This window comes from Accipiter gentilis, chromosome 14 (genome assembly GCF_929443795.1).
Source record: "Accipiter gentilis chromosome 14, bAccGen1.1, whole genome shotgun sequence".
NCBI classification, from domain to species: Eukaryota; Metazoa; Chordata; class Aves; order Accipitriformes; family Accipitridae; genus Astur; species Astur gentilis.
Genome location: NC_064893.1, coordinates 17,494,376 through 17,520,344, shown reverse-complemented (window position 1 = coordinate 17,520,344; position 25,969 = coordinate 17,494,376). Strand labels below are relative to the sequence as shown.

General features: G+C 52.4%; 2 protein-coding genes across 3 annotated transcripts in view; both read right to left on the bottom strand.

The window, feature by feature from the left end:
• LOC126045901 (centrosome-associated protein CEP250-like) overlaps positions 1 to 2,806 on the bottom strand; it is a 53,200-nt gene extending 50,394 nt beyond the window's left edge. The window contains exon 1 of one of the 2 annotated variants that reach the window (XM_049817568.1): positions 2,408 to 2,806. The gene's annotated coding sequence lies outside the window, so the exon portion shown is untranslated. The remainder of the gene's footprint in view (positions 1 to 2,407) is intronic. The other variant, XM_049817569.1, reaches the window with a different exon arrangement.
• A 3,351-nt stretch (positions 2,807 to 6,157) lies between these two features.
• On the bottom strand, positions 6,158 to 24,253 carry LOC126045924 (centrosome-associated protein CEP250-like). Its single transcript, XM_049817611.1, has 17 exons — positions 23,291 to 24,253; positions 22,578 to 22,634; positions 21,770 to 21,852; positions 21,030 to 21,195; positions 20,179 to 20,285; positions 18,901 to 19,128; positions 18,240 to 18,384; positions 17,809 to 17,955; positions 17,388 to 17,618; positions 15,614 to 15,807; positions 13,248 to 13,375; positions 12,873 to 13,042; positions 11,877 to 12,056; positions 8,615 to 11,134; positions 7,703 to 7,858; positions 7,162 to 7,269; positions 6,158 to 6,994 (listed from the first exon to the last, which is right to left on the bottom strand). The coding sequence occupies exons 1-17, from the start codon at positions 23,387 to 23,389 to the stop codon at positions 6,743 to 6,745; spliced, it is 4,971 nt and encodes a 1,656-aa protein (XP_049673568.1). The 5' UTR covers positions 23,390 to 24,253; the 3' UTR covers positions 6,158 to 6,742.
• Positions 24,254 to 25,969: the final 1,716 nt, after the last annotated feature.

Genomic DNA, 25,969 nt, shown 5'->3' with positions numbered 1-25,969 from the left:
ATGCCTTAACAGAGAATTAGATACAGAACAGCTGGTTTTGTCCCCAGGCATTACGTTTGTAACGCCACAACCTCTGAACACAGAGAGGCTGCTGAGCGAAACAGCAGTAAAAGCACTACCACCACATTCCCGTGACAGCAGGAGAAACTCCCGTACCCACCAATCGTTCAGCTCTTGGCTTAGTTTAGCCTTGCAACTTCAAGAACAGAAAAGTTCAATCTGAGTGATAAATATCAACAAATTCAGTTCATGCTGACACGTAGAACTACACCATCTCCCAGAAAAAGTAATAAGGAGCTCGTCTTTTGGAAAGGAAAAGTCGGGACAGTATTACTGTTAGATTGCAACACTTTGCCAGAATCGCTTCTGGTTTGCCTCGAAGCGCAACGATGAGTCATAACACGAAACGAACGTAAAGGCGAGGTTTAGGTAGCCAAGGACCACTTACTACAACCTGTAACCGATAAACCAACTAAAATATATTTATCTAGGCAGGCATTAACACACGCAAAGTAAATGTAGTAAGGTGCAAGCTTGGGCCTAAGGGTCGAGTCACTGGAGCCTTCCCTGGAGAGAGGCTCTTTCCTCTAACCAGGTTGTCCCATTTGCCAGCCCACTGTGATTTAAAGATACAACCAAAGCCCAGTTTTGCCAGAACAGCTGCTCGATTCCTAGTTGTAAAAGAGCATTCACGCAGCAGCTTTATTCCTGAAATGCATCCGTGAGTCCTTGTCCGAATTTCAGAGGGACTAGGCAAAGATTTGCCTCGCAAAAGTAGCAAGTATAACAGCAGTTCACCTGAATCTGTCACTTTAATAGATCTGCGTGCTATAAACTCTTCAAAAGTCTGTGGTCTTTAAATGCTCTTCAGCTGCCACTTGTTCCCGTGAATCTCAAAACCAGGCACACAGTGATGGAAAGACTACAGGAGCATCCATCCAAGAAAGGCAGAATAGCACCTTACCGTGTCTCTCGGCCTCCGGAGTCGCACGGTTGCCAGCTTTATCCAAACGTTGTTTAAACAGATTGTGCTCTACATCCAGCTGCTGCTCTCCTGCTACGTCCATGGCATCGATGCTCAAATCTGAAATCAGTGAGCAAGGAAAGTAGTCTATAAACACACATTTGTTACGGCCTGTGGCAGGCTGAGGAAGCATTCAGCCAGTGAAAATACAGACTCTTTCAGCGAGGGCGATAAGAGCGTGCCAAAGCGGAAGAGTGTGTATGGCTGGGGCCAAGTGACGTACAGGGAATAAAACGCGTGTTGCAGCACCCTGAACGACCCTTCCAAACACGGGGCTGGGTTTGATGTACCAGAAGGACGGCTTCCAGCTGCCCAGAAAGCGTTACCCTGAAAGGTAATACACTTAAGGCAAAAGAAACCAAAACCAAACCCCTCAAAGCCCATAACCATTTCCAGGAGTACAGGAGTTAAGCTTCAAATTGGTTGAAAGCTGCCTCCTCCCTCCCTCTACCTCCTCACCCTTCCCCCTTCACCATCAGCACATTTCCTCGTGACCCCTTTTCACAAAGAAGATTGAGAGGGTCTGTGGTCTTGGCCTGGTATCAAAGCACCGTGATGCACTTGCTGGCTACATGCTCTCTTACAAGACTGACAGCTTCTCTGCACAAAACACCAGGGGCTTCCAAACTCTCTGGCCTTCCCGTGCCCTTTTAAACGTGAGGAAGGCAAAGACCAACAATATCTCAGGTGGTCACAAGGAAGCCAGACTCACTGTGTTTAAAGCCCAATGCATTACCCAAAGGAATCACCGCAACAGAACAAGAGCCAGGGAAGATTAGCGCACGGTCGGATAACGTGCACAGTAGTGGTAAGCAGTAAGACTTGCAAGATTTTCCGTCACTTCACCCCGCAGCTTCGTTTTGAATTTAGTTAAAAGGTAATCCGACTATTAACGCTCACTCCGGTTTTAAAAATTTGGGAGAAAGGTTATCACATGGCGTTGGCGTTACGGTCAGAACTGAAGTACAAAAACCACAGAAAAGTTGCGCCTCGCCAAGTAACTTCCCAAGGAGAAACACTCTAAAGTGTTTCAACAACAGTACAGTCAAATCTCGAGTCCCGAGCACCGAACACCGAACGCTGTGCCAGCTTTTTCAGTGTGACCCAGCTCTCTGACAAAGCACCACACCGTACAGAAACGTAAGGGGGTTTGTATCTTAGCCTCACGTATCACCTCGAAAAATAATACAGCCTGCCTGGAAGTGCTGGTTTGAGTGCCCAGCGGGCCTGGCTGGAATCACCGCGGAATCACCAGGGGTCACCAGTTCCTCCCTGTCTGTGGCCCAAGCAGCAGCGCAGCACTCGGAAGCAGCGGGCACACCGAGCCTGTCGGGCCCTCGGCAAGTATGAAAATTGTCCCCAACATTCAGAAGGCTGACTCACAAGCACAAGGCAGATGTGGAAAAATAACATCGAGACTGATCTTCAGTTTTTCTCCCCTTGATGTGTCAACGTACAATTCCGGATGAACCTAGGAACAAAGGAAAAACAGAGTCCTGTTTCACTTGGAAGCCAATCAAAAGGCCGCTTTCCCTCGGCTGATTTTTAAGACTTGGGATTCAAGAGACACCTGAGCTGCTGCCTCCCACCGCAGCCAAGCGCTTGCCATTTCTAACGCTTTGTTTTAAGAAAGCTACTAACTCGGGAACCTTAGAACCTGGGGTGGGGACGGGGGCTCCCGCAAGGAGCCTCCTCGCTTTCCTTTGCATTGCCTGCTTGTAGGCGGCAGAGGCAGCGAGAAGAGACTTTGAGACGCTCTCCTGCGGCCGCGTTACAGGAAGCCCCGAGCCACCCTCGGCGCCAAGCGGCTTTCGGGGGAGGGCAGCCCGCTCCCGGCCTCAAGGCCGCCAGCTCGGAGAAAGAAAGAAAGAAAAAAACCCCACGCACATCTGCGGCGGGTGAAGCTGCCGCGTGGGCAGCCCGCAGGAGGCGGCGGAGGAGGCGGCGGCTCGGCGGGGGTGCGGAGGCACGGCAGGCCGCCCCGGGCCGCAGGGCCGCCCCGGCCAGAAGCAGCATCGCGGGGCCGGGCCCCCGCCGCCGCCGCCGCCGCCGCCGCCGCCACTCACCTCCTTGGTGAGGTAGTACTGCAGCCCCGACAAGAAAAGCAGCACCACGATGAGCCCGCTGACAACCGTCACTGCCGGGGAGACGAGAACCGCCGTCAGCCCCGCCGGTCGCGCCCGCCTCGCCTCGCCTCAGTCCCGCCTCAGCCCGCCCGCCGCCGCCGCCGCCCCGAGCCGCTGCCGAGCGCCGGCCCGCAAGGCCCCCCCGCCGCCGGCCCCCGGCCGCCCTCACCCCGCCCGCTCACCCAGCGCGCCCCCGCACGTCTTGACCCGAAAGTCCTCCAGGGTCTTGGGGAAGGCATCGAACCGCTTCAGCCGCCACAGCGAGTCCACGGCGCCGCGCGGCCCGGAACCAAACCCGCCTTCCGGCGCCGGGCCGGCACCGCCCCGCCACCGCCCCGCCGGGCAGCGCGGCCCGAAGCCGGCCGAGGGGGCGGGCGGGGAGGGGCTGGGGCTCGGGCTCCCGGGCTCCGAGGGGGCGGGAAGGTCCTCGCTGCCGCCTCGCCCTCTTCTGACCCTCCCTGCCAGCGGCCCCCGAGGGGGGGCTCTCGAGATCACCCGGTTAGCTGGGAAGGGCTTGAGACCGAGGCGGAGCTGCTGGCAGAGAGCAGTTTTCACTCACTTTGACCTCCTCCCCATCCCATCCCGTCCCGTCCCATCCCCTGCCTCCAGCTTTGACAGGGCTGGCGTTTGTTACCCCCGCCCTTCGCAGAACAACCGAGCTGTCCCTCAGGCTGGCTGTCGCAGCAACAAAGCTGAAAGCAAATCGCCTCGGGAGAGTGCCAGCGCTTATTGTGCCGAAGCACGGAAGGAAAAAGGAAGGAAAAGAAGGAAAAGGGGAGGAAAAAAGCGCCGCGCTCTTGCCCCACCTCCCATCCCTGGCCTGCACCCTTCACCCCTTCCTCTTGGTACCACCTCCGCCTGTGTTTCCCTCTCTCGTCACAGGGAAGGAAGGGCTACGAACTCAGGAGGTTAAACCGGACAGCAGCTCGGAACAGCTTACTTGTGCAAGTGAAAAAGAGAGTATAAGCTTTTCCTAAGCCACATACTTGCCTAGCCCTTGCTTTTTCCTACTAAAAAAGCGCAGTCCTGCAAAATCTCTTTTATTAAAAAACATTTTAAACATCGCTGGCACTAGGCGATGCTTGCGAACATAAACAGAACCAATGTGTACCCCCGTTGAAAAAGTGCAGTCCTGCAAAACCTCTTTTATTAAAAGAAAGTAATTTTTAAAGTCACTGGCGCTAGGAGACGCTTCCAAACGCAAACAGAACAGATGTACCCCCATTTCCCGCAGCAAAATACAGAGTACGTTTCCGGGAAGGGCACAAGACTGGAACGCCGTGATGCTGCAGCTGCTCCTCTACAGGAAAAGAAGGTTCAGAGAGGCTGACCCAGCTTCCGAGCCTCTGCTTCCAGAACAGCGGCTTTGGGCTCCCTGACCACAGCTGCTAAGGAGCGAGACAGCTCTTGGTGAAGGTCTGACAGCTCCTGGCTGGTCTTGGCACAGCACTCGATATAGTCCTGCTTGTATTTTCGTTCTTCTGCCAGCTGCGTCTGCAGAAGGGACACCTGAAAGAGGCAAAAGGCCGAGCTCAGACAAGCCCACGCTCTTAGGACCATCCGTAGCTCCACAGATCCGGCCGTCAGGGAAGACGCACCCTCCAGCTCCAGCCCTGACAAACACGTTGTCCTTGTGGAATGGGATCTAACAGGTTGCCAGAGCCACCCCGAACTGAGCTCAGATTACCGACAATGCCGAGCTTCTTTCTGGCATACCATTCACAGGCCCAACACCGAGACATGACATGCATATTAAAGAGAGAGGTTGCTACAGGATTTCGTAACCCAACCCTTTTTTTCAAAGGAGAGATTTGGGCTACTGCCACCTTAGTTCCACATGCTTTCTCCTCAGCAGGAGGCCTGCTGCTTACACAAGGTAGTGCAGAACCGTTCTGTTACGATCTACTTTAGAAACCTGACAGCTAGCACATGAAAGGGGAGAAAACGCTCACGCTTCCTAACTTCAGAGCATTTCACGAATGAGCAGAGCAAAATCTGATGAATACAGCCCAGGGGGCAAAGGAGCCTTAAAGGACTGCTGAGGCCTTCAAAATCCTCAAACTCCTATTATTTCCTGGCAACAGCGGGTCGTGCCTGCTGGGCTTTTTGGTGGGAGAGACCCAGCTGCTCTCACCTCCTGTCAGCTTTGCAGGGCAGCGCAGCCACAGCAGCTCTGGCATGTTGCCCTCTGCCTGCTTTGGAGCGGAGGAGATGCCAGCACTGGGAGCAGCGCTCGGTGCTTTGCTGTTTCGGGGAGAACAGCTCAGGCCGGAGGTTCTGCTCTGTTTTCAAAGTGACGTGTGCTTTGCCAAGGGCTCTGTCCCACGTGGGAATGCCATCCCCAACCTCCAGCTAGGAGTACGAAAATACTCTTTCTTGGCAAATGAACTCAAATAACAGAAGCAATTCCTAAAGGAGTTTTATGGCTTATGGAACCTGCTCCGTTTGAATTACAATACCAAGGTCTGCCAACGTAAAGCCAAACCAGGAAAAAAGAGGGTCCCTAATCTGCTAAGCATCTAGAGCAGACTAGGTGGGAAACTCGGGCAGCCAGCTCCGGAAGGGGAACGCGAGGTGCTGAATTAGAAGCCGGTAGCGCGCACGGAAAGCAAGACGTCAGAGGGACTTCACAGCAAACGATACGCGTAGGCTAGGGAACACCACCCCTGAAGAGAGGGACAGCTCTGACCTTCTCTCTGAAATAATAAGGGCACCTTTGTGCAGCTGGGCTTGGAAGCCTCCCACGCTTTGGTAGGTAACCCAGAGGTACGCGTGGGAGAAGCGGCCGTCTGCTGCTAAGAGCATCTCCCAGGAAGGGGGAGATCAAGTTCCAGTTCCGCTGTTTCCCAGACCCAGAGGGGTGCCCCAACTAGCCAGCTGAGGACGATGCTTTGAGCAGAGCACCTTCATTTTCCTGCTGAACTGCTGGAGTAGGTCCACAGTGCGGGCAGACACAACCGTCACAGGGGGAAGGGGGTTCTATCCGTTATCTGTAGCAATGGAACTGCAGGCGCTGAGGCTTCCCGGTGAAAACACCCTTAAGGTATAACTTGATGGCTTCAGCGGTATGCTCGGCTCACTTGCCAGAGCTGAGCACCGTGTACTTTACTCGCATAAATCTTACAGGCATTTTGCCCTGAACACCTGCAAAGATTCACCTCCTCCGGGAGACCAGGGCGTACCAGACCCTTAAAAGCACGTGGAAGAGGAGCCTGGCGACTGCTGCTACTGCCAGTACCGCTGTCAAGGGATGCGCTAGGGTTCAGGAGCTGGGATGTACACTCTTGCACTGATAAAACAAGCGTCCACGCTGTGCTTAGGTCTCCGACTCGGCCCGATACTGGGATCGTGATCAGCACAGCATAGCAATAGGAGACTAACGGTTGCCCGAAGGCTGTAAGCTCTGGCGCTGCCTCAGACCCCTGGAGCTCTGATAGAGTGCAAGCTCTACCGTTAACGGAGTCAAGGGAAAATGGAAGCCGTCAACAAGATGAGTAAGACTCAAGGGGAACATCCTTAGAATCTTCTCTGTATTCAGGCGAGTGCCAGTTCTCTGAATTTCCTCCAATCCCTCTCCCACCACGCCTGACCTCTAGGCAAGCCAGAGACTAGACCTAGGTGCATGACGTTGTTTGGCCATGGCCAACAGATGTGTCTGACTGACTGGGTATTTCCACTGCCTGGTGTACTCACTTCCCGACAGCCAAACAAAACTCGGGCTGTAGCATCGTGCAAAGCTGTGCCCCTCAGTACAGCCACGGCAGCTTTTGACGAGAGCCTTCCTACTCCTCACCTGGTTCTGCAACTCAGCTAATCGACGACTGCAGCGAGCGTGAGACTCCTCCTGTGAAGAAAATGCAAGGATTTCCTTTTGGTCTCCAGTTTGGCCAGGGCCATGGTCTACGTTCCACTTCTCTTGGGTCTATGCTGGGGGGATGCTGCCACTGGGATTTGCCACTGTTCCTCTGTACGGCCAGACCCTCCTCCCACCAAGGAAGATTCTGTTCTCACCTGTCTAGAAGCAGCCATCTTGTGCTGGTCAGAGAGCGAAAATCCGCACGCATCCGGCAGCGACCGACCACTGTGATATCTCTTCAGTCTCCTCCGTTCGCGTTCCACCTGCACGTTGGTGATAGGAGAAAGGGTGACAGAAACCTGCCACCAAACAAGGAGCAAAAGGAGCTCTGGACATCATGGCAAGGAGATTCCTGCTCTGCTCAGAGGCTGTTAATTGCCCCAGAGAACGCTGCGGGCAAAAAGCACTCGAAGTAGGCTATGGAAGAGAAAGAGCAAGAGGAAACAGGTCCTGACACAAGAGTGTCAAATGTGCGTGTATGGGGACACTGGGGCAAGAAGGCTGGGACCGGAGCGAATGCGCATTTGTGAAGGCAACGGGGTGCCAGAAGAGAGAGCAAATACAAAAGCGTGTGTCCACAGGGGGAAGCGGGAGAGGGAAGGAAACAAGCAGAGGACTCCAAAGTGCTGTCTGTGGAAATGTGGTGTGATCCAGAGGACCGTGAGGCTTTGCAGAGGCAGTGAAAGCCTGTTTTACCTGCTCGAGAGTCCTCCTGAGCTCAGCATTGAGTTGCTTCAGCTCCGCCTTCTCCAGTTCCAACCTTGCAACTGCTCGCTGCAGACATTCCAGCTGCTGTGACAGGAGTCTCTTCTCCGAGAGCCATGATAGCTGCTCCCCTTCTGCAATAGCCTGCTGGGCATACAGAGAGGAGTTTATGTTGAGCTGGTGCCCCATAAGGGTTAGGAGGGACAGAATCGACAAGTCGGGGAGTGTGACCGGACTCGGGAATGGACAGTGCCAAGTCCCTTCTGCTCCTCCGGGTTGACGGGCCAAAACAACACACTCTCTTCCTAGGGGCCCTCCTCCCGATCGCCGTGGGGAAATCCACACAGATTTGCCTTCCGGCTTTTTGGACCGCAGCACAAGTACATCCTGAATGCGCAATGAAGCCCTTCACCTGATCAGGCAACGGTACGAATGCCGTTATTTTTAATACACTGGAAAAGCTGTACCTCCAAAATCGACATCTCTGAAAGCACCGTCAGCGCAGCTGCTGTGCAACCATCATTACAAAATTCTGCTAAGGCTAGTCCCTTACTTTGGTCAACTGTGCCCCTTCCTTTCCATGCCAAACCCCAACCACGACACGTTGGCTAAGCTTGCCTACGCAGGAGAGAACCAATTACCCATCCCCAACGTTTGGGCTTGGGGTAACTCTAACAGCAAGCTCCGTAGTTCTTTCAGTAGTTCGGGGGCTGACAGAAAACATGTCAGCAGGGGAATGCCTTGAGCTACGCAGACAGGCAAGCCTGCTGGCTACAACCGCAGTTTCTTTGGCCAAGCAGGTCATGTATTTATGGGACTACATATTCCCGTATCTTTATGGGCATCATCCTTAGAATCCTTTATAGACATTTTAGTTGACTGATGATCAGTCACACTGCCTACCTGATGATGAAACCGGTCCGTGTCCCTCTCCGAAACCATGCTCTGCAGGATGGCTATTTCTTCCCTCAGAGTCCCATTGGCCATTTCACTCTTGGTAAGGGCAAGAGTCAGTGCTTGTGCCTTCTCTTTCCATTTGACTTCTCTGCTCTCGGTCTGCTTCAAAACAGCAATCGTGCGCTCCAATTCTTCCCCCTTGGCTTTCCGCTCATCCTCCAGTTGTTGCATTAGCTCCTTCTGTCTTTGCAAGGAACGGTCTCTCTCCTGGAGAACTCGCCTCTTCTCTGCTTCCTCTTCCTCCCATTTCTGGAGTTTCTGGATTTGTTTCTGCAGGGTCTCTCCGCCATCCTTCCATCGCAAAGCTGATGTTAATTGTTTCAAGAGCTCGCTCTGCCTCCTAAGCTCTTGTTCTCTCTCTCTCAGAGTCTTCTCTAAGTACCCGACTCTGTCTCTGTGGTTCTTGATCTCTTCATCCTTCTTTGTCAGAGTCGGCTGAACATGCTGGAGATCTTCCCGAAGAGCTCTTACTTCCTCTTTTAACTCTTTTAGTTCACCTTCAGCCTTGGCCTCTTGCTCCTTCTCACGCAAGGCTTCTTCCAGGAGCTTCTCTCGCTCTCTGCCATGCCTAACCTCTTCATTCTCCTTGGTTAGCCTCAGCTGGAGATTCTGCAAGGTCTTCAGTTCTTCTTCTTGGCACTGGAGTTTTTGCATGAGAGTTTCATTGTCTTCATCTCTCTTCCTCACCGCTTGCTCAAGCAGATCCACTTGCTGCTGGCATGACGTTAGCGCTACTTTCGTGCTTTCTTCACGAAGCCAGAACATGTTCATTTGCTCGGTCTGCCTGAGGAACTCCGAGTGGTTCTCCTTCAAGATTTGGCTCATTTTGTCTAGATCCTGCTCTAGACTCTTGGCCTGCTTGCCTTCTAACTCCTTCTGCTCTCGAAGCTCCTGGACGTGCTCTTGCAAAGACACTATCTCTTGATCTCTCGCTTCTAGAGAAGATTCAGCGTATTCTAGTTTTTGCTGTATGGCTTCGGTCTGCATCGCTGCCTCCTCCTTTTGCTGTTGAAGCTTAGCGATAGCTTCCTCCAGAACCTCTATCTTTTCCTCTCTTTCTTTCAGAGTCAGCTTTGTTGCTTGGAGATTTGTTTGCTCAGCTTCATGCCTTTCCTCCTTTTCCTTCCACGCCTCACATTGCTTTCTAAGGGATAGAATTTCGTGTTCTTTTTCCTTCAGTGCCACTTGAAGCTGCTGCAGAATTTCCTTCTGCTGTCCAGAGTCTCGCTCTTGTTTTTGGAAGGTCTCAATCAGTTCCTTCTGAGATTCAATCATTAAATCCTTTTCTTTCAGTACTGCTGTAGTGTATTCTAAGTCTCTGTGCAAGACATTCATCTGTTCTTCTGTTTTCTCCGCGTAGCTCCTTGCTTGTTGCTTTTGGATGTCTAGGAGTCTGTCCTTTTCTTTTAAGGCTCCTAAGGTCTGCTCCAGTTGGTCGCGGACAGTCCTTAACTGCATTTCCATGACTTCTTCAGCTTCCCGGATTTGCTTTTGTTGTGACTCAAGCTCTTGATCCTTTTCGGATAAAGACAGGGTCATCTTTTCTAGTGTACCACGAAGCTCTTGCAGGTAGCCCTCTTGCTGTTCCTTGTACTGCTGCAAGAGTCTTAACTGATCCCTTTGAGAATCACACTCGCTCTCTCTGTCCTTAAGAACTGCCCTCAGGTGTCCAAGGCTCGCGTGCAGAGATTTCACCTGTTCTCTCTCCATTTCCAGCGCTTGGATCTGCTGAGTCAGAGACTGCAGCTCCAAATTCTTCTCCTTCAAGTTTCCTTTCATATGATCAAGATCCACCTGCAGATTTCTCACTTGTGATGCACCGTCTCGTTCTAGAGTCATTATTTTCCCCTCCTGGAATCGTATCTCCTGGTCTCTCTCCTCCAGCTCTTTGCTCATCTTGCTGACAGCAGTCCTCTGCAGTTCTCGCTGCTTCTCCAGCTCCCGTATCTGTTCTTGCTGGGATCCGATCTCCCGGTCTCTCTCCTCCAGCTCTTTGCTCATCTTGCTGACAGCAGTCCTCAGCATTTCTTGCTGCTTCTCCAGCTCCTGTAGCTGTTCTTGCTGGGATTCAACCTTCTGGTTCTTCTCTGTTATGTCCTTGATAACCTCACTGACAGTGGTTTCATGCATTTCTTTCTGGTTCTCCAGCATTCTCATCTGTTCCTGGTACAACTTCATTTCTGCCTCCCTCTCTGACAGGATGGCAGCCATATGAGTGAGACTCTCCTGCAAAGCTTGTCTCTGTGCTGCCTCTTTTTGGAGCATCTGGATTTTCTCCCGCTGCGTTTCCACTTCCTCGTTTTTGATTTTTAAGACAGACAATGTAGTTTGAAGTTCTTGTTCAAGGCAGCGATTCCTATCTGTTGCTGCATTTGATCGGGTTTCGGAGGCTGTGACCGAGTCCTGAAGAAGTTTCATCTCCCGTACCAGTTCTTCTTTAACTGCTCGCAGTCTGTCCCGTTCCTGCTGCAAAACAGTGACAAAGAGGTTCAATAATTCCACCCACGTATGTTTGCTTGTCGTACTAGATTTGAACTCCTGCTTCAGTGGCTGCCCCCTCCCTCCCTGCCTCTCGGGACATTGTAAGACCTTTCCCGCGCCAACCCCCTTTCGGTTGCGTCTTTCCCAGCTTACTCGGCCGGTCCCGTCTTCCTTTTTGCCCTTCTCCGAACCTCTTCTAGCTCTAGTGTGCTCTTTTGGGGAGGAGCTGCCAGAACTGCAGCCAGGATTTAAAGTCCAGACTAACCATGATTTAGGCACTGGCACGATCATGTTCTCTCTGATAGGGAGGGAGGAAGGGAAGACAGAACAACCCTGTTGTTGGGGTTGGGCGTTGGGGGGGTTTTTTGGACCTCTACCGTGTAGAGTTTTCAGGGTACCATCCTCTAGAACACCACTGTGCCCTCTTGAAGGAGCAGTGGTCAGACCACAGACACAGTTACAGTGTTCATGTTCTCTTCAGGCTGCAACGCGCTTCCTGCCTTTCTTAAACCTACACTGGGGTAGCCTCTCGCATTACAGGCCCTGTCCCTCATGGCACAAAGGTCTCACGGCTGCCAAGGCATCGCTCCTCTTTACAAAGGGGTATCTAAGAGACGCTTCTACCCAGACGGACGGTGTCCAGAGAAGCACTGCCAATAAGGAGCCCAGAAGAGTAAAAAAAAAACAACAAAAAAACCCACACGAATTCTCCTTTCACAGTCTTTACCTCTTGCTTGGCACTTTCCGCTCTCGTCCGTTCCTCCTCTTGTTGAGCTTGCATGGTAGCAACTTTCTGCTTCATATCAAACAGCTTCTTCTCGTGCTCCCTTTCCGTCTCTGCCTTCTCCTTTTCCCACTGCTCCAGCATCTCCTGTAGCTCTGAATGGTGCCCTTCCCGCTCGCTTGCCTGATGAGGGGAGAAAAAGACTTCAGGATGGAGTCCCAGCCAAGCTTCTCAAAAAAATGGGAAGCTTCATCCCTCCCACAAACCCCCACCTCGACAGCGCACAGTAGTGGCTTTGTGCCCTCCACAAATCATGTCCGATCAAGGAACTTAAAAGGAGGGTCAGCTGGTGGAAGAAGAGGAGATGTTACCTTCCCCTCTCTGGCAGCTGCCTGTTTCCTAGCACCTCTCGCCTACGGGATTTCTCTCTAGTCTCAGAGTCTCTATTTTCAAAGCTCAACTCCATTCTCATCAAGGAAAAGATGCAGATGGACTGCACGGTGAGAAAGAGGCCAGCACCCCGATGCCCGAGTCACAAGACGGGCCACGAACTCACGTACCAGGAACAAGGGGCTGTTCCATCTGTTCTGTATGCTTTAAGCCCAAAGATAACACCTCTGTCAACCATGAAAGGACAGAAAGAAAGGAACAAAGTTCCCGCGACTCCAGTTGGCAGGAAAGTTAGGACTCCGCTTCATGGTAGACAGGAGTCTGCTAAGATCCTACCCCTTTACTGCCATGCCTTGGGTGGGGACCACCCAACCTTCTGCTCAACTTGTCTTAGGCCCACACGGAATCCGTGGCTTGCATTTACTGTCCCGGCATAGTCCCGTAGGTCTTCACGTGCTTTCAAGTGCGAGCCGTTGGCTCTGCTGCCTGGCCTAGCAACGTGTGGCCTATGACAGATGCTTGCTGCCATTTCACACGCTCAGGCTATTATTCTTCTAAAGCCAGCCCACAAAGCTTGCCTCAAGAATTCAGAAGCATATTGTTTCCTACCAGCTCTTGCCGGAGCTTGTTTATTTCCACTTCGTGAGCCATTTCCCGAAGTTTCAGGGTATCGTTATACTGCTCTTCTGTCCGCAAGAGCTGTTGCGCCATGTTTTCCCGTTCCTGCTTCATGAGAGATCTCTCTGCTTCCAGCTCACATTGAAGGCACTTCACTTCCCCTGCAAACGTGGCAAATGGCAAGATTCAGGGCCTACACAAACAGCGGTTCTGACTTCACTAACCTTAAGCCTTTTGAATTTCAGTGTAGGAGGGATCTGTCCCCAGCTCCTGCACTCCTTAGAAGCACTGCACACAGAGAGCTATTTTTATGCCATCCTCCCTAGGCAGGGGGATCACCAGAAACAAAGCACACGAGGCTCTCACCTTGTATCACCTCCTTGGCCTGCCTGACTGTCTGAAGTTGGATTTCAAGCTGACTCCTGGCGATCTCCAGCTGAGATAAGCGCTGCTGAGCCTCAAGCAGGCTGGATTCCAGGGTCTCCCTCCCGCACCTACAAGACGCCAATACGGAGAGAAAGGAGTTTCTTGCTCCTGACGCCCACAGGGAGCTAGCCCAGTAGGAACTGGTTCAAGATCCCTACCCCTCAGTACGGAAAATGGGTTGCGTGGAAACTGGGATACAGAAGGCATATTTCTGCCATTTAAAAGAGCAAGGCAGGCCCCTCCGAGGGAATGCCCAGGCTTTCCTTATGACCTAGCGTAACACAGAAAGCCCAGCCAAATTTGATCTCCACAGGCAAATCTTAAATTGCTATTGTCTGATCTATGACACACGGGTAGCTGCGCTCACCAAGTCTGTGGCAGCAAGCAAAAGCCCAGCCTCTGCTCACAGCCCTTTGCTCATCGTCACTTCCAGGTTGCTCTGCAGGGGCACAGAGTAAGAGGATCTCCCTGGCTGACTCGTGACTTTTTGATGCTGTTCGTAGTGCACGTACAGGGAGGTGATCTTCCAGACTCCCTATATTTCAAAGGGACTAAAGCAATACATCAGATCCTATAGTAAAATCTCATGCTTGTAAGCAGCATTTGTAAGAAATCTGAACTAGATTTTACCTGAACAAGGACTACCTGAAAGGAGAGACAGGTAGCCTTCAGTTTAAACTCTTGGAAGTTCACGAGAAAAACTGGCTACTTTTCTCTAAGCGTTGCTAACGAAGCAGGCAGTAGCCCAAACGACTTGCCGCTCTTTAAAATGGAAGTTGTAGTACTGCGGAGGCAAATTGTTACATCCACAGCCTTCAACCAACTGCTACGTATGACACACAGGATTCTGCAACCAGGAGCTGAAGTTGCCTCCCTGATCTAACACGGCGTCCGGTGTGCCAGGTTCCTACCATACACAGCACTGCCTCACTAGAACAGGCGTGCAACCAGGATAACATCCTTCAGGGTAAAGGGGCACCCGAGTGGTACAGCAATAAGACCCACAACAGTAGGATTTCACTGCTCTGATGGACGATGGAGGGTCTGTCTTCAAGAAGGAGAACAAGCACATATTTCTGACTACGCCAATCTCTGGCAGTCCAGAGTAAATATGCTCCATTTTAAGGATAAATCAAAGTCAGTCTCTAAACCAGAACAGAGAAGATAAAGAGTCCAAAACTGTGACGACAACAACAGGCTCTTAAGAACAACATCTGGCAAGAATAGTTGCTGCAGCCCAATAATTGACAGAACATAATTCAGCTGGATCGAATAAGAGGAGCTGGAGCTCAGAAGCAGCAGCAGCTCTCAAGAAACAGACCGAGTCAAAATGGTGTTTATCAGCCTTGCTAACAACATACTCTGGAGCGGTAAGGCGTAAAAGTCAAGAAGCATGACAAACAACCTCTCATTTGTACAGCTCTGCAAGGTCAGGAGTCTTCTAAAAAAGACCTGAGAGGAGGACAAACCTCTCGATACGTTGGGCAGTTTGGGGTGGTTGGTTTTTTTCAAAAGCAGAACTTGTCACACGTGATCTTAGAAACCTGATCCAGCAGAAGGACAAAATCTCGTTCCTTCCCTGCATAAACTCCTCCACGATGTCTGTCTCAAAACAGCACGTGGTAAGGAGTACCGGACCCACACATCAATGATGGGCAACAATTCCCGCAGACTGGCGAGCATTCAAAAGAGGCTTCCCTGCTGCTGGTGTAACCAACTCTAGGTCCTGCACCACAGGTAACAAGAGTTAGACTAGAAAGAGTAGGCCCTCAAGATTTTCAGCACGAGCCTCTAGCTTCACCCTAAACGGCAGTGTCCTACTCGCCATGTCCGTACGTAATAGCCTTGAATTCTGAAGATCCCCTGTCAAACTACTGGATGAGGAAAGATCCAAGTTCAAACGTGCAGAACGAGAAACCAAAACCAGAAAGAAGCTTTGGGTTTCAGTAAACACCTGCATGGTTTAATTATTACTCAATGCAGAGCCAAGGTACCAGATACCGAGGAATTACGCTGGCTTGCTTTGGACTTCACACAGGAACGTGCAAGGGGGCATAAACATGAGCCCCAGGCTCAGGAGAGCTTTGTTAGCTTTAGCTGTCAGAAAAATAACATTCAAACCATGCTGTACTGGTTTGGGTTTTTGGTTGGGTTTTTTTGCTCGAGATTCTTTCATTTTCTGTCCATGGAAGGTGAAAACAGCTCAAAAGCATACAGGATGCAATGAAGCCTCGCGTAATGATTATCACCTCTATAATTACAGGCATTAAATAATCTCCTGCCTAGGGTCTCCCCCCTGCCTTTACCTGGCCTCTGCCAGCTGCTCTGCAAGGCCTCGTCTGTCCCGCTCCGTGGCTGCCAGTCGCGCCTCTAGGGCAGCCTTCTCGTGCGCCAGCAATTCCTTCTCTTTGGATACGTTGGCCAGTGCCTGCCCTTGGCGAGAGGACTCCTGCCGCAACTGCTCCAGACCACTGCTAGCTGACTCTTGCTGGCGGTGAACCTGAAAGCGGGACAAAATACAGTTAGAGTCCTTTCTCTGGAGTTCTGTGCAGAGCCAGCCAGTGCCACTTCTGAATCAGCTAGAGGAGAAAGAGCTCCGGTACTCTGGCCTGAAAGTTTAAGAGCATCTGCTTCATACCGCCCTAACAGCCTGGGCTGCCAAAAGGCACTAGGGCTGTTAACCTGAAAGCCATGTGTAATAAGGCCCTACTGGGTTGCCTGGGACCAGGCGGCCCCTTCAGGACAAACGTACACACCCCAGACTACATCTTTTCACGCAAAAATACCACATCTTCCACAACTGCCACCTTGCAAACTAAAGTTCTATCAGAATCTATTCCAGTGCTGGAAATTTCCAGGAACCGTTGAGCAAGAGCAACTTTGCTCGCCGAACAAAGTGGAAATACACATGGTTTCTCCTTCTAGAAGAAGAAAAACCAACATCAAAGCGTCACCTTGTCGCAAAACACCACCACACACCTACTTCAGTGTGTACAGCAGTTGGATGCAACGAGGTGATCCTTGGCAGGGAAACAGCCCTCATGGTGAGCAGTGTCATTCAGTGATTTACGGAAGTCCGGCTGGTGTGGCCAAAGAGACGGTAGACTCTACTTGGACAGTAGTTCATGTCAACAATACTGTTTACTTGTCTTACACAAACAAGTTGTCCAATAGACCTTGCTGGCATTCAAGCCTGAAGACTAACTGTCGTTTTTTGGCTTTCTTCTGCAGTGATGCCAATACACCTCTGACGGGTGTTTGCCAAACAGACCACGTACTCCAAAACTAAGACTGTCTAACAGAGAACAGACCATCAGAAACAAACAATTCTCCTCTCAAAGTTACCCCCAAGACCTAAGATTGTACATTATGAAACCGACACTGAAAGGATGGCAAACTCCCTAGTCTCCTCCAGCGATACAATTCTCCCAAGCTCTTTTTCCACTCTACCAAAACCAGTTAGTCCAGAGTAAACAGTCTTCTGTGATCACCTCTTTCTCAGCTTCTCCCTCAAAGCCTAAAGAGGATCTAGCAATTCAAAGCGGCACGTATGTCCTAAAATACAGTTTCAACAATTTCAGGATGTCATTCCCGTTGTTAGCAGTACAGGACAGCAGACGCTGACTTGCCCCTTTGTCCCGCCCTCTAGGACCCAACAAGCGGAGCTTGGAAAGTTGCAGACCTCACAACAAAAAGCGTAAATAGAAACATGCAGCCCTGGGGGTTTTTAGCCTCAGAAAATGGGTGAAGAGCTACCCTGTTTGCTTCTTTCGACGCATGTGAGAGTAGCAGCCTCACGCAGATTCGTGGGCAAGGCAAATCACCTCTCTGCAGCTCATCAAAAGCCAAAAAAGAGGCCAACACAGCCAGGTGGATTAAAGGAATCTCTAGAAGCAGAGAACTGCACAACAGCTCTGCAAGCCACCAACACATTTCCAGAAGGAAGTAAACAAGGCCGTCAGACCCCCAGCGCTACCAAGTGTCTCCTTGACAAAAAACACTGCAGAATCCAACAGATACAGCTTCACTGAGCCAAGCAGCCAAAAGCCCACCCAGAAAGCACCAGGTTTTTGGTCTCACCTCATTGAGTTTCTCTTGGGTTTCTGCCTTCTCCTCTGCCAGCATCCTCAGCTCTGCCTGCAGCCCCTCCTGTTGCTCCTCTGCTTTCTTCAGCAGCTGCTCCAGGTGGGCTTTCTCTGCGCTCAGCGCCTCATTTGCTCTTTCACACAAGTTCAGCTTCTCCTGGTCAGAGATCTTTGCTCTCTCCATCTCGTCCACTTTGCCTGACAGAACGTCATGCTCTTGCTCCAGCTACAATCACAGAAGCACAGAGGAAATAAAATAACAGTAAGGTTTACTCTGTAGGAGCTTCGGCTTGGACAGGGAAAAGAGCTACGTTTCCACATTCAGACAGTCATACTGTCCGAAGGCAAGAAGGCTGAGAAGCAGCAGCAGCAGCTGGAGACAAACACCTGGCAAGATCTTTGACAACTCTGCTCACCTGCAACACGAGTTTGTTCAGCTGCACTTTATCCAATGCAAGAGCTTCATTGATACTGCTCATGTTCGCTGCTGCAACCTGTAGATCGGCTATTTCAGCAGTCAGCTTATTCTGAGCCCCTGTCAACTCTGCTACTGACTGCTCTGCCTGCAGAGACAAAAGAACAACATGACAACAAAGACAGGAAAATCCCTGACCTCAAGCAGCAACTCCAGGTCCCCTGTTGTGTCTCTGACACGCTCCCAGTTCCGCGTTCCCAACAAGCACGTGGGCACTAACTACACCGGAGAGCCTCTGTGGTCCGATCACCATTTTCCAAGAAGGACAACAACATTGTCCCTGGCTTCTACTGCCAGAAACACCATCTGTGGTGGTCTTGCTATCACAACTGCCTCTCCCACAAGTGCTGCCTCGGAATAAGGTGACCATACCTTTTCCAGTGCCACGGTAAGCTCGTGTTTCTCTTGCTTCAGCAGATCCCTCTGAAGGTGCGATTCCTCCAGCATCTCTCTTGCGACTACCAACTCGCTCTGTAATAATGAGTGTTCTCCTTCAAGTGCAGCTAAGTCCTTCAGTCTATGAGAAGGGGAAAGACAAACAAGTTTTTAACGCAAACTCATAATCACAGGATGATTCAGGTTCGTATGTGTGATGTTGCAAAATGGCACTCCTTGCCCCAAAGGCCTTCTGCACTCAGTCTAGCGTGGAAACGGCAGTACGGAGGGGCTACGTTGCATATGATGGTCCTGTGCAAATTCCTCCCAACTCCTTTAGCACAGCCCTGGGTAGCAAAAGGGCTGTGCAAGAGACACAGCTCTCTTTACGCTCGTCTCCATTTCTCACCAAGAATCAGTTAACAGCAAAAACATTGTAATATGCCATCTCTTTTCCAGTCCTGCCTTCCTCACAAGAGCTTCTGTCTGTCAGACAGTTTTTTCTATCCGTTCTGTTGAAGGCAATAGTTTGACTAGGGACAGGAACAAGGCTGTGCAGAATGGGTGCGTTTTAAACGTGAACACAGCCCATCCTATGAATCCAACAAGCACCCACAGAAGATAACGCTGCTAACAGCAAAGTTGAAAACACACTCACCTGTCCTGAAGCTCCTTCTTCTCCGGGTCCCCTTCGACTTGTAAGCGCATCACTTCCCAAGTCTTCTGGCTTATTTCCTCTCCCGCTTGCTGCTGTGCCTGATCCTCGAGGACAGGTCTACCCGGCGTAACGGGTGCCCAGGGCCGTACGCCACAGTTTAGGCGGGAGCAGTTTACAAGTATAGATCCAGAAAGCCTCATTTGCTCTGCCTTCAGCTCTGACAAATCTCTGAAGAAGAATCAAGAAAGAGGTAATGTTCACGCCACCATCTTTATCAGCTGGCTCGCTTCCGAAGCACGGCATTGCGCAACAGCAAAAGCCAGCAGGAAAGACGACATCTTCGCTGGGGACGAATCGTTCACCTGACACTTTGGGATCAGGACACATCTTGATCCTTGGGCAATGGGTCTATTTGATGGTTGAGGAACGCATCTATTTTCTCCCCAGAGAGAAGAGGAAATGTACGGAACAGCCAGAAGGCTTCGAGAATTAACTAGCGGGTCAGGCATACTCTACGCATTAAGGAAAGCTTATCACCAAAGGTGGTAAACGGCTGACGGTAACCCAGAGTTTGAAATTGCATGCTGACACCAGAAGAATTTACTCTTAGGCTACGCTATTTGTCTCTGCACAGAAGGCACCTGTGAGAAAGGAACCTCAGAGGGCCCAAGAACAAGAAAACAATCGTAAAAGGGAGGGATCAAACTAAGCAAAATCAATTGGAGAAATGTAATAGCAGGGTAGAGAAGCTATTCTTTCTCTCAACAGTGTTGGTACAGGAATAAGCGGATGCAAACTGACCAGGATAAACGTAGGCTGGAAATGAGAAGGAAAAAATAACTACATACATATTCATGAATGATCTTTCCATCGGGAGCAGTGGGAAAGGAAAGACAGTGAGATTTAAGGCAAATTTTAACCGCTCTGTAACAGGGGGCCGCTCCACATGCTGCATGCATAGCTTTGGTGAGTCTCTCCCAACTCGCCCACATATGCCTGTGTCTGTGTTAATATGCCCAAACATCACCATAGCCAAGTTCACCTGTTCAGGGCCTCTGCATTGCTTATAGCCTGAGCCCCTCAGCTTTATCTGAAAACCAGCATCAAACAAAATGATTCGGAGTATAGCCTAAGGCATGCTTAATGCCATCGCTTCAGACTACCAAAGGAGAAATTGTATCTTTAGCCGCAGCTAGCGTAACATCAAGGCTCAAAAAGCAGCTGTGAAGGGAAGCTATGTTTTTTCTGCAACGAGATCTAGCCTTCACTTCTACTCACCGGTCAGTGGCAGTCTTCATTTCCAGGAAATGACAGCGGAAGGTGACCACCTGACGCCACAGGCTGAGTAGACGGCTGCGTTCACCCCTTAGGTAGCTGTCATAAAGCTAAACAGGCAAAGGAAAAAAGAAATGCCAATTCAGCCTTCGCTGTCGCTGTACAAGCCTTTCAGAGAGGAGAGGGTACAACCGTCATCACCGAGTCTCCTTTAAGAACTATTCCAACGGGGGGGGTGGGGTGGGGAGCATCAAGGACTGAAGAGCCACCACAGAGGCATCCTCAGTAGACCTGCCACCTGACTGCAAAGAAGGGAACAGCCACACTTCCCCTGCAGGAGCGGGTATCAACACAGCAAACCGATCGCGATTCATCATCTCGCCTTGCAGAGGTGTCTAACAGGCTCGGTGGAGGAAGACAAAAACAAGCCCCTCCGAGACCAGTGTCAGATTTGCTTACAACAGCCTATTAGTAAGGGAGGCCTGTCTTGTTCTTCTGTTGGCTACCCTGAATCCGAAAACACACAGACCTCTCTTCGGTCTCCACTGCTGCAGACAGAGATTTAGGAACTATTAAAAAACAGACGAGCGTTCATGTGTCACTGCCCTCCAGTGACCAGCAAGAGCAAGCATTTGCCTTTGAGAACGACCAGTACGGTCACAGCACGCGGGCATCTTCCATCACCACAATTTGCTGACACTCCTCCATCTCACACCCCTGTCTTCTGCTCATAAACACCAATACATCCTCAACGGTGCCACGACTTTCACACGGCAAGTTCTCTAGGCCAGAAATAAAACCCATTCTCATTCCACCCCGGCATCGCGTCCGACGTTCCCGTCGCCCAGCCTTACCTCACGTTCACTGCGCCACTCGCTCTCCTTCACTTCCAGCTCCTCCCGGGCCCTCATCCAATCCACCGTCAGTCTTCCAACGTCTTCTTTAAGGGCTGAATTAACCGCATTCGCTTCATCGAGGTGTTCCTGCAGGAGAGTGTTCACTTCTGCCAGATTCTCACACCTTGGAAAGGGAGAAACAGCAACGAGGTCACTGAACGACTGCTATCCACAAGCAGCGTCTCCGTGATTTCCCAACTCCCTCAACACTGACTTTGTTGTCAAACTGAGAGGCCCTAAAAGTGCTTTCTAGGATTAACTAAGATCTCTCTGTGATGGCATGCTCATTTGCTTCTCCTTGCTTTAAGCCTTCTACTTCCACCTCCAATTTCGGTTTCCCCTTCTACTTTGACGATGCCCACAGTTCACGTCTTGCCTCCCCTTCGTGCTGTCTGATCACCGGATGCATCGCCTTTCTCTAGCACTCTCCTGACCCGCTCACCTACTGAACCACAGAATAATTTAGCCTGGAAACGGACCTTTGGAAGTCACCCGGAATAACCCCCCCGCTCAAAACAGAGCCATTCAGCACACAACACTATTACTGCACCACAGAAAACAAGACTGTGGACCTTTCTGCTTTCAAAGCAGCTTGCCCAACTGCTCCCCTTGGGGAGACCAGGGAGCACTGACAGGTTTTCCCTCACTTCCACGAGCATCCAGGATACCAGGTATGAGGGAACGCTTCTTCCTTGTACCTCTGCTGCTCCTCTTCCACCCGAAGCAGTGCTTTCTCCAGGCTCTGGTCTTCTGTGGCTTCCCACCTGCCTGGAAGGGGTCCCTTCAGAAGAAAGGAAAAGTTTAGTCAAATTCTCGCCTTCCCTTCACTGCTGTTAGCATCCACCGCTTTCCGCTCCATTCGCTTGGGTAGCTCAGGAGCTCGTGGCTTCTTCCAGGCGTAACAGTGTCGTGACTATGGAGAGCAAGGGAGGGGAAGGGTGGTGCTCAATGCGAGCAGCTCTCCTCAGTCCCGCACTGTGGCACTCTCGCAGCTAGGTCTCCTTAGCTCACAACCGTGAGTGCTCTCTTCGACTTGAAGCCTGGGAACGCTCTCCTACTCTCCCACCCTTTGTTCTTCCTAGGTTTGCTTTAGCCGTGAAGCAGAAAGAAAAGCCCATAGCCGTATGCTGAACGCCAGCATTCTTGCCTTCCAAAATGCCACGTTTCAACCCGCTCTTTTTCAGAGACGGCCATAGAACCTAACAGGCAGTGTAGCCCTCTCCTGAGCCCTAGGACAAAATGTTACGCCAGCAATAAAGCACTCTTTCTCAAAACTAAACCCCCCCTCCACAGGGTTTCCTGCACCCGCACTTCTGGGACCACTGGCTCCTCCAAGCACGGCAACTGGACAAAACACTCGCAGGCAAGCTTACAGCGCTTCTTTAAACCCTCAGGCAGCAAAATCTTGCTTCCCTCTGCCCTCTGCCATTGCTTTGGGGAGCTTGCTTTGGCCCGCGTTAACAAACGCTACCTACACGGTCTTTACTTGGCAACCTGCACACTCACCCCTCCTGCTGCCAGCTGCTGCTCCAACTCTCGACACCGAGTCCGGTACTGCAGTACCTGGACGGAGACATAGAATGAAGATGAGCGAATGCAGCTTGTGACAGGCTCGGCTCCTCCTGCATTAGCTTTTCTCCAAGTCTTTACAGCCCAAGCACAGTGCGTTTCACAGCGCTGCCGATGCCGCCCACAAGAAGTCGTTACCATACAGGGAAGCTTCACTTTATCTCCTGAGACGGGGCTTCTTTTCCACGTACTGCTACCTGCTCACCCTAAGAGCTGCCTGCCTCGGCCCGGGGCCGCCCCAAACCACCCCCGCCGGCTCGGCTCCTGCCTCTGGGACAGCCCCCTGCTAACGTGGCCCAACAAAGGCGCCTGCGAGCCGGGGGGCTGCTTTATTTCAGGACGGACAAGCCCTCACGAGAGGCTCGGCAGGGTGACAGCGGCAGGGCCAGGCGCCCAGCGGGACGGGCCGGGCCGGGCCGGGCGGAGGAGGGCGGCTCCCGGGGCCTCCCCCGAGCTGCGGGCTCGGCGCCGTCCCGCCCGCGGCAGCGCCGGGGAACGCCCCGGGGAGGGCCCCGCTGGGGCCGCGCCTTCGCCCCCCGACATCGCCGAGGCCCCTCTCAGCGCTGCGCGGGCGGCCCGGGCACCCCGGCCCCGCCACCGCGGCCCGGCCCCGGGCAGCTCCCCGCCGGGCCGGCGCCCCCGCTCCTCACCTTCGCCTGCAGCTTCCGCACCAGCACCGCTTGCCGGTGCTGCGCCTCCTCCGAGCTCTGCAGCCGGCGCCGCAGGGAGGCCTGGCTCCGCGCCGCCATGCCCCCGCTCTCCAGCCGGGCTCCGCCGCCTGACGGGCCCCGCGGCGGGGGCTGCTCCGCGGCCTGCCCCGGCGGACCGCGCTCAGGCGCCTGCCGCGGCGGGCGCAGCGGCTCACCCTGCCGGCCGGGCGCGACCGGGAGAGCCGGGCTCGCTCTGTGGCGGCGCTTCGCTTCTCGCTTCTCGCTCTTCGCTCCTCGCTTCTCGCTCCTCGCTGAGGGTGCGGCGGCGGGCTGCGGTGCTGCCGCGGGGGAGAGGCCGCCCCGGCAGCCGCTCGCTCCAGCGCGTTCCGCTCAGAGACCGTTAAGGGCCCCGCAGAACGCTGGGGGCAAAAAGCGCCCCCGGTGCAGTCTGGGAGAGAAGGAGCGCGAGGAAAGCCCAGAGGGTCGGATGGCGGGGTCTGGGGCCACTGGGGCAAGAAGGGCGGGACCGCAGGGACCCTGGAAAAGGTCCATCGCCCAGGGAAGCCAGCTGAAGAGCTGGCACTTGCTACGAAAAGCTCCAACTTCAGCCCCTGGAGCCGGAGTTCCCATCTAGTACGAAAGCCAAGCACACATAGGTGCAATGACTGACGCTTTCGCTCCCTGTTGTGCAGCAGGAACGGGACGGACTGCAAGCAGGGGGAGAAAAACCGGCACGGCAGAGAAAAGTTCAAAGTTACAGGACAACGAACGCTGTGAATTAAGCTTTATTTCGTGAGCACGTGAAGAAATGCAACAAACACACACGACAAACAGGGCTCGGTCCCCTTTGCCCGGGCTACTCTCTGACGTGAATTCACTGAGGCACTACTCAAGCCGTCATGTTTCCTAACTTACAACCCGTAACACTAAAAGTCCTGGGCTTATGGCGGGGGGGGGGGGGGGGGGGGGGCAGGGGGAAAAAGAAAAAAAACCAAAAGCAAAACCAAAAAAAAGACGTTGTTTCTCCCTAGTGAGAGTGCTCATCCTTCCTCCTCCGTCACCGCGCGGGCGTCCCCTGTATCACACTGTGAAGCACAAAAGCCCCAGCAGTCCAGCTGCTGTTGAATCTCCTTCAAAGGCTTTTTGGCTCAGCTGCTGTTTTATACCTTCCAGCTTGGAAGTCTGGTCTATACCATTTCCAAAAGTCAGCAGATTCTGACAATACTGCCAGGCAAAGATGGGGGCTGCAGGAGACAGCCAGCTGCAGGTGCTAATGGCTGCATCATGGCCCTTTAGCTCTTCCTGGCCACCTGTGCTGCCTACCTGGTGCTCCCCCTTCAACCCAAAGGCGCTGCTCCCAGCATACATCGGGCCTTAGCGTGAGCTGGGCTAGCCCAAATCTGAGCAGGAGCTGAGCGAACAGTCACACTCCACCCCTTGGTGCAGTCAAACATCTAGCGAACCCGCTGCTTCGGCGAGTGGAGGTACCGTTACTCCTCTTGCCTCGCCTCCAGGGATCTGAGGCAGCGCCAGAGCTTACAGCCTTCGGGCAACCGTTAGTCTCCTATTGCTATGCTGTGCTGATCACGATCCCAGTATCGGGCCGAGTCCGAGACCTAAAACAAGCGTCCACGCTGTGCTTATCAGTGCAAGAGTGTACAACCCAGCTCCTGAACCCTAGCGCATCCCTTGACAGCGGTACTGGCAGTAGCAGCAGTCGCCAGGCTCCTCTTCCACGTGCCTTTAAGGGTCTGGTACGCCCTGGTCTCCCGGAGGAGGTGAATCTTCGCAGGCGTTCAGGGCAAAATGCCTGTAAGATTTATGCGAGTAAAGTACACGGTGCTCAGCTCTGGCAAGTGAGCCGAGCATACCGCTGAAGCCATCAAGTTATACCTTAAGGGTGTTTTCACCGGGAAGCCTCAGCGCCTGCAGTTCCGTTGCTACAGATAACGGATTGAACCCCCTTCCCCCTGTGACGGTTGTGTCTGCCCGCACTGTGGACCTACTCCAGCAGTTCAGCAGGAAAATGAAGGTGCTCTGCTCCAAGAATCGTCCTCAAATGGCTAGCTGGATTAAAACGCTTCAGGTAGTACCAGAAGAACCCCAATCCCTTTCAGATGTTCACATGGAGACGGAGGGCATCTGGGAGTGCCTCTTCCCCTCCACCCACTGGAAAGGGGCTTGGATGGCTTTCAGGCATTTGCACTGTCGCGTCTAAGCGAGGATGGAGTCTTAAGCTATGCAAAACGGCAAAAGTCAGTGGAGGGTGATGATATAGATTGACACGTCTCTTACCTGTGTTTCTCTCTCAGCTTCACCACCATGGGCAAAAGTTCATATAGCGCAAACACACCAGGCAGGCCCTGGTCTCCCAGTAGCCCCTTGGCTATCTTCTCATGTCGTGTAACTGAAAACGGGTTAGTCCTTACCACCTAGCAGGAAACAAACACAGCAAACGTCGTTTCGTTAGCGAGGCACAGGAAAGGCTACTAAAACACAAGTTCAGTGAGCCGTATCAGTGTAGCCCTGCCCACTCACTTGTGGGGGGCCTGACAGTACTTACAAAGGGTCATAAGAAAAGCACCATCAGGATCGAGTCTATTTTTCCTACAGGCTATCAGTTAAAGCCCCAGCTAGCCCAAAGAATGAGTGACGCATCAGTGCCCAGGCCGGACTGTT

Coding starts and splice junctions, on each gene's coding strand:
- LOC126045924 (XM_049817611.1), bottom strand. CDS start 23,389: ATGGCGGCGCGGAGCCAGGCCTCCCTGCGGCGCCGGCTGCAGAGCTCG. Junction 17,619..17,808: donor TGAACAAACTCGTGTTGCAG/GTGAGCAGAGTT, acceptor CTGTGATTGTAG/CTGGAGCAAGAGCATGACGT. Junction 15,808..17,387: donor CCCAAGAGAAACTCAATGAG/GTGAGACCAAAA, acceptor TCCCGCTTTCAG/GTTCACCGCCAGCAAGAGTC.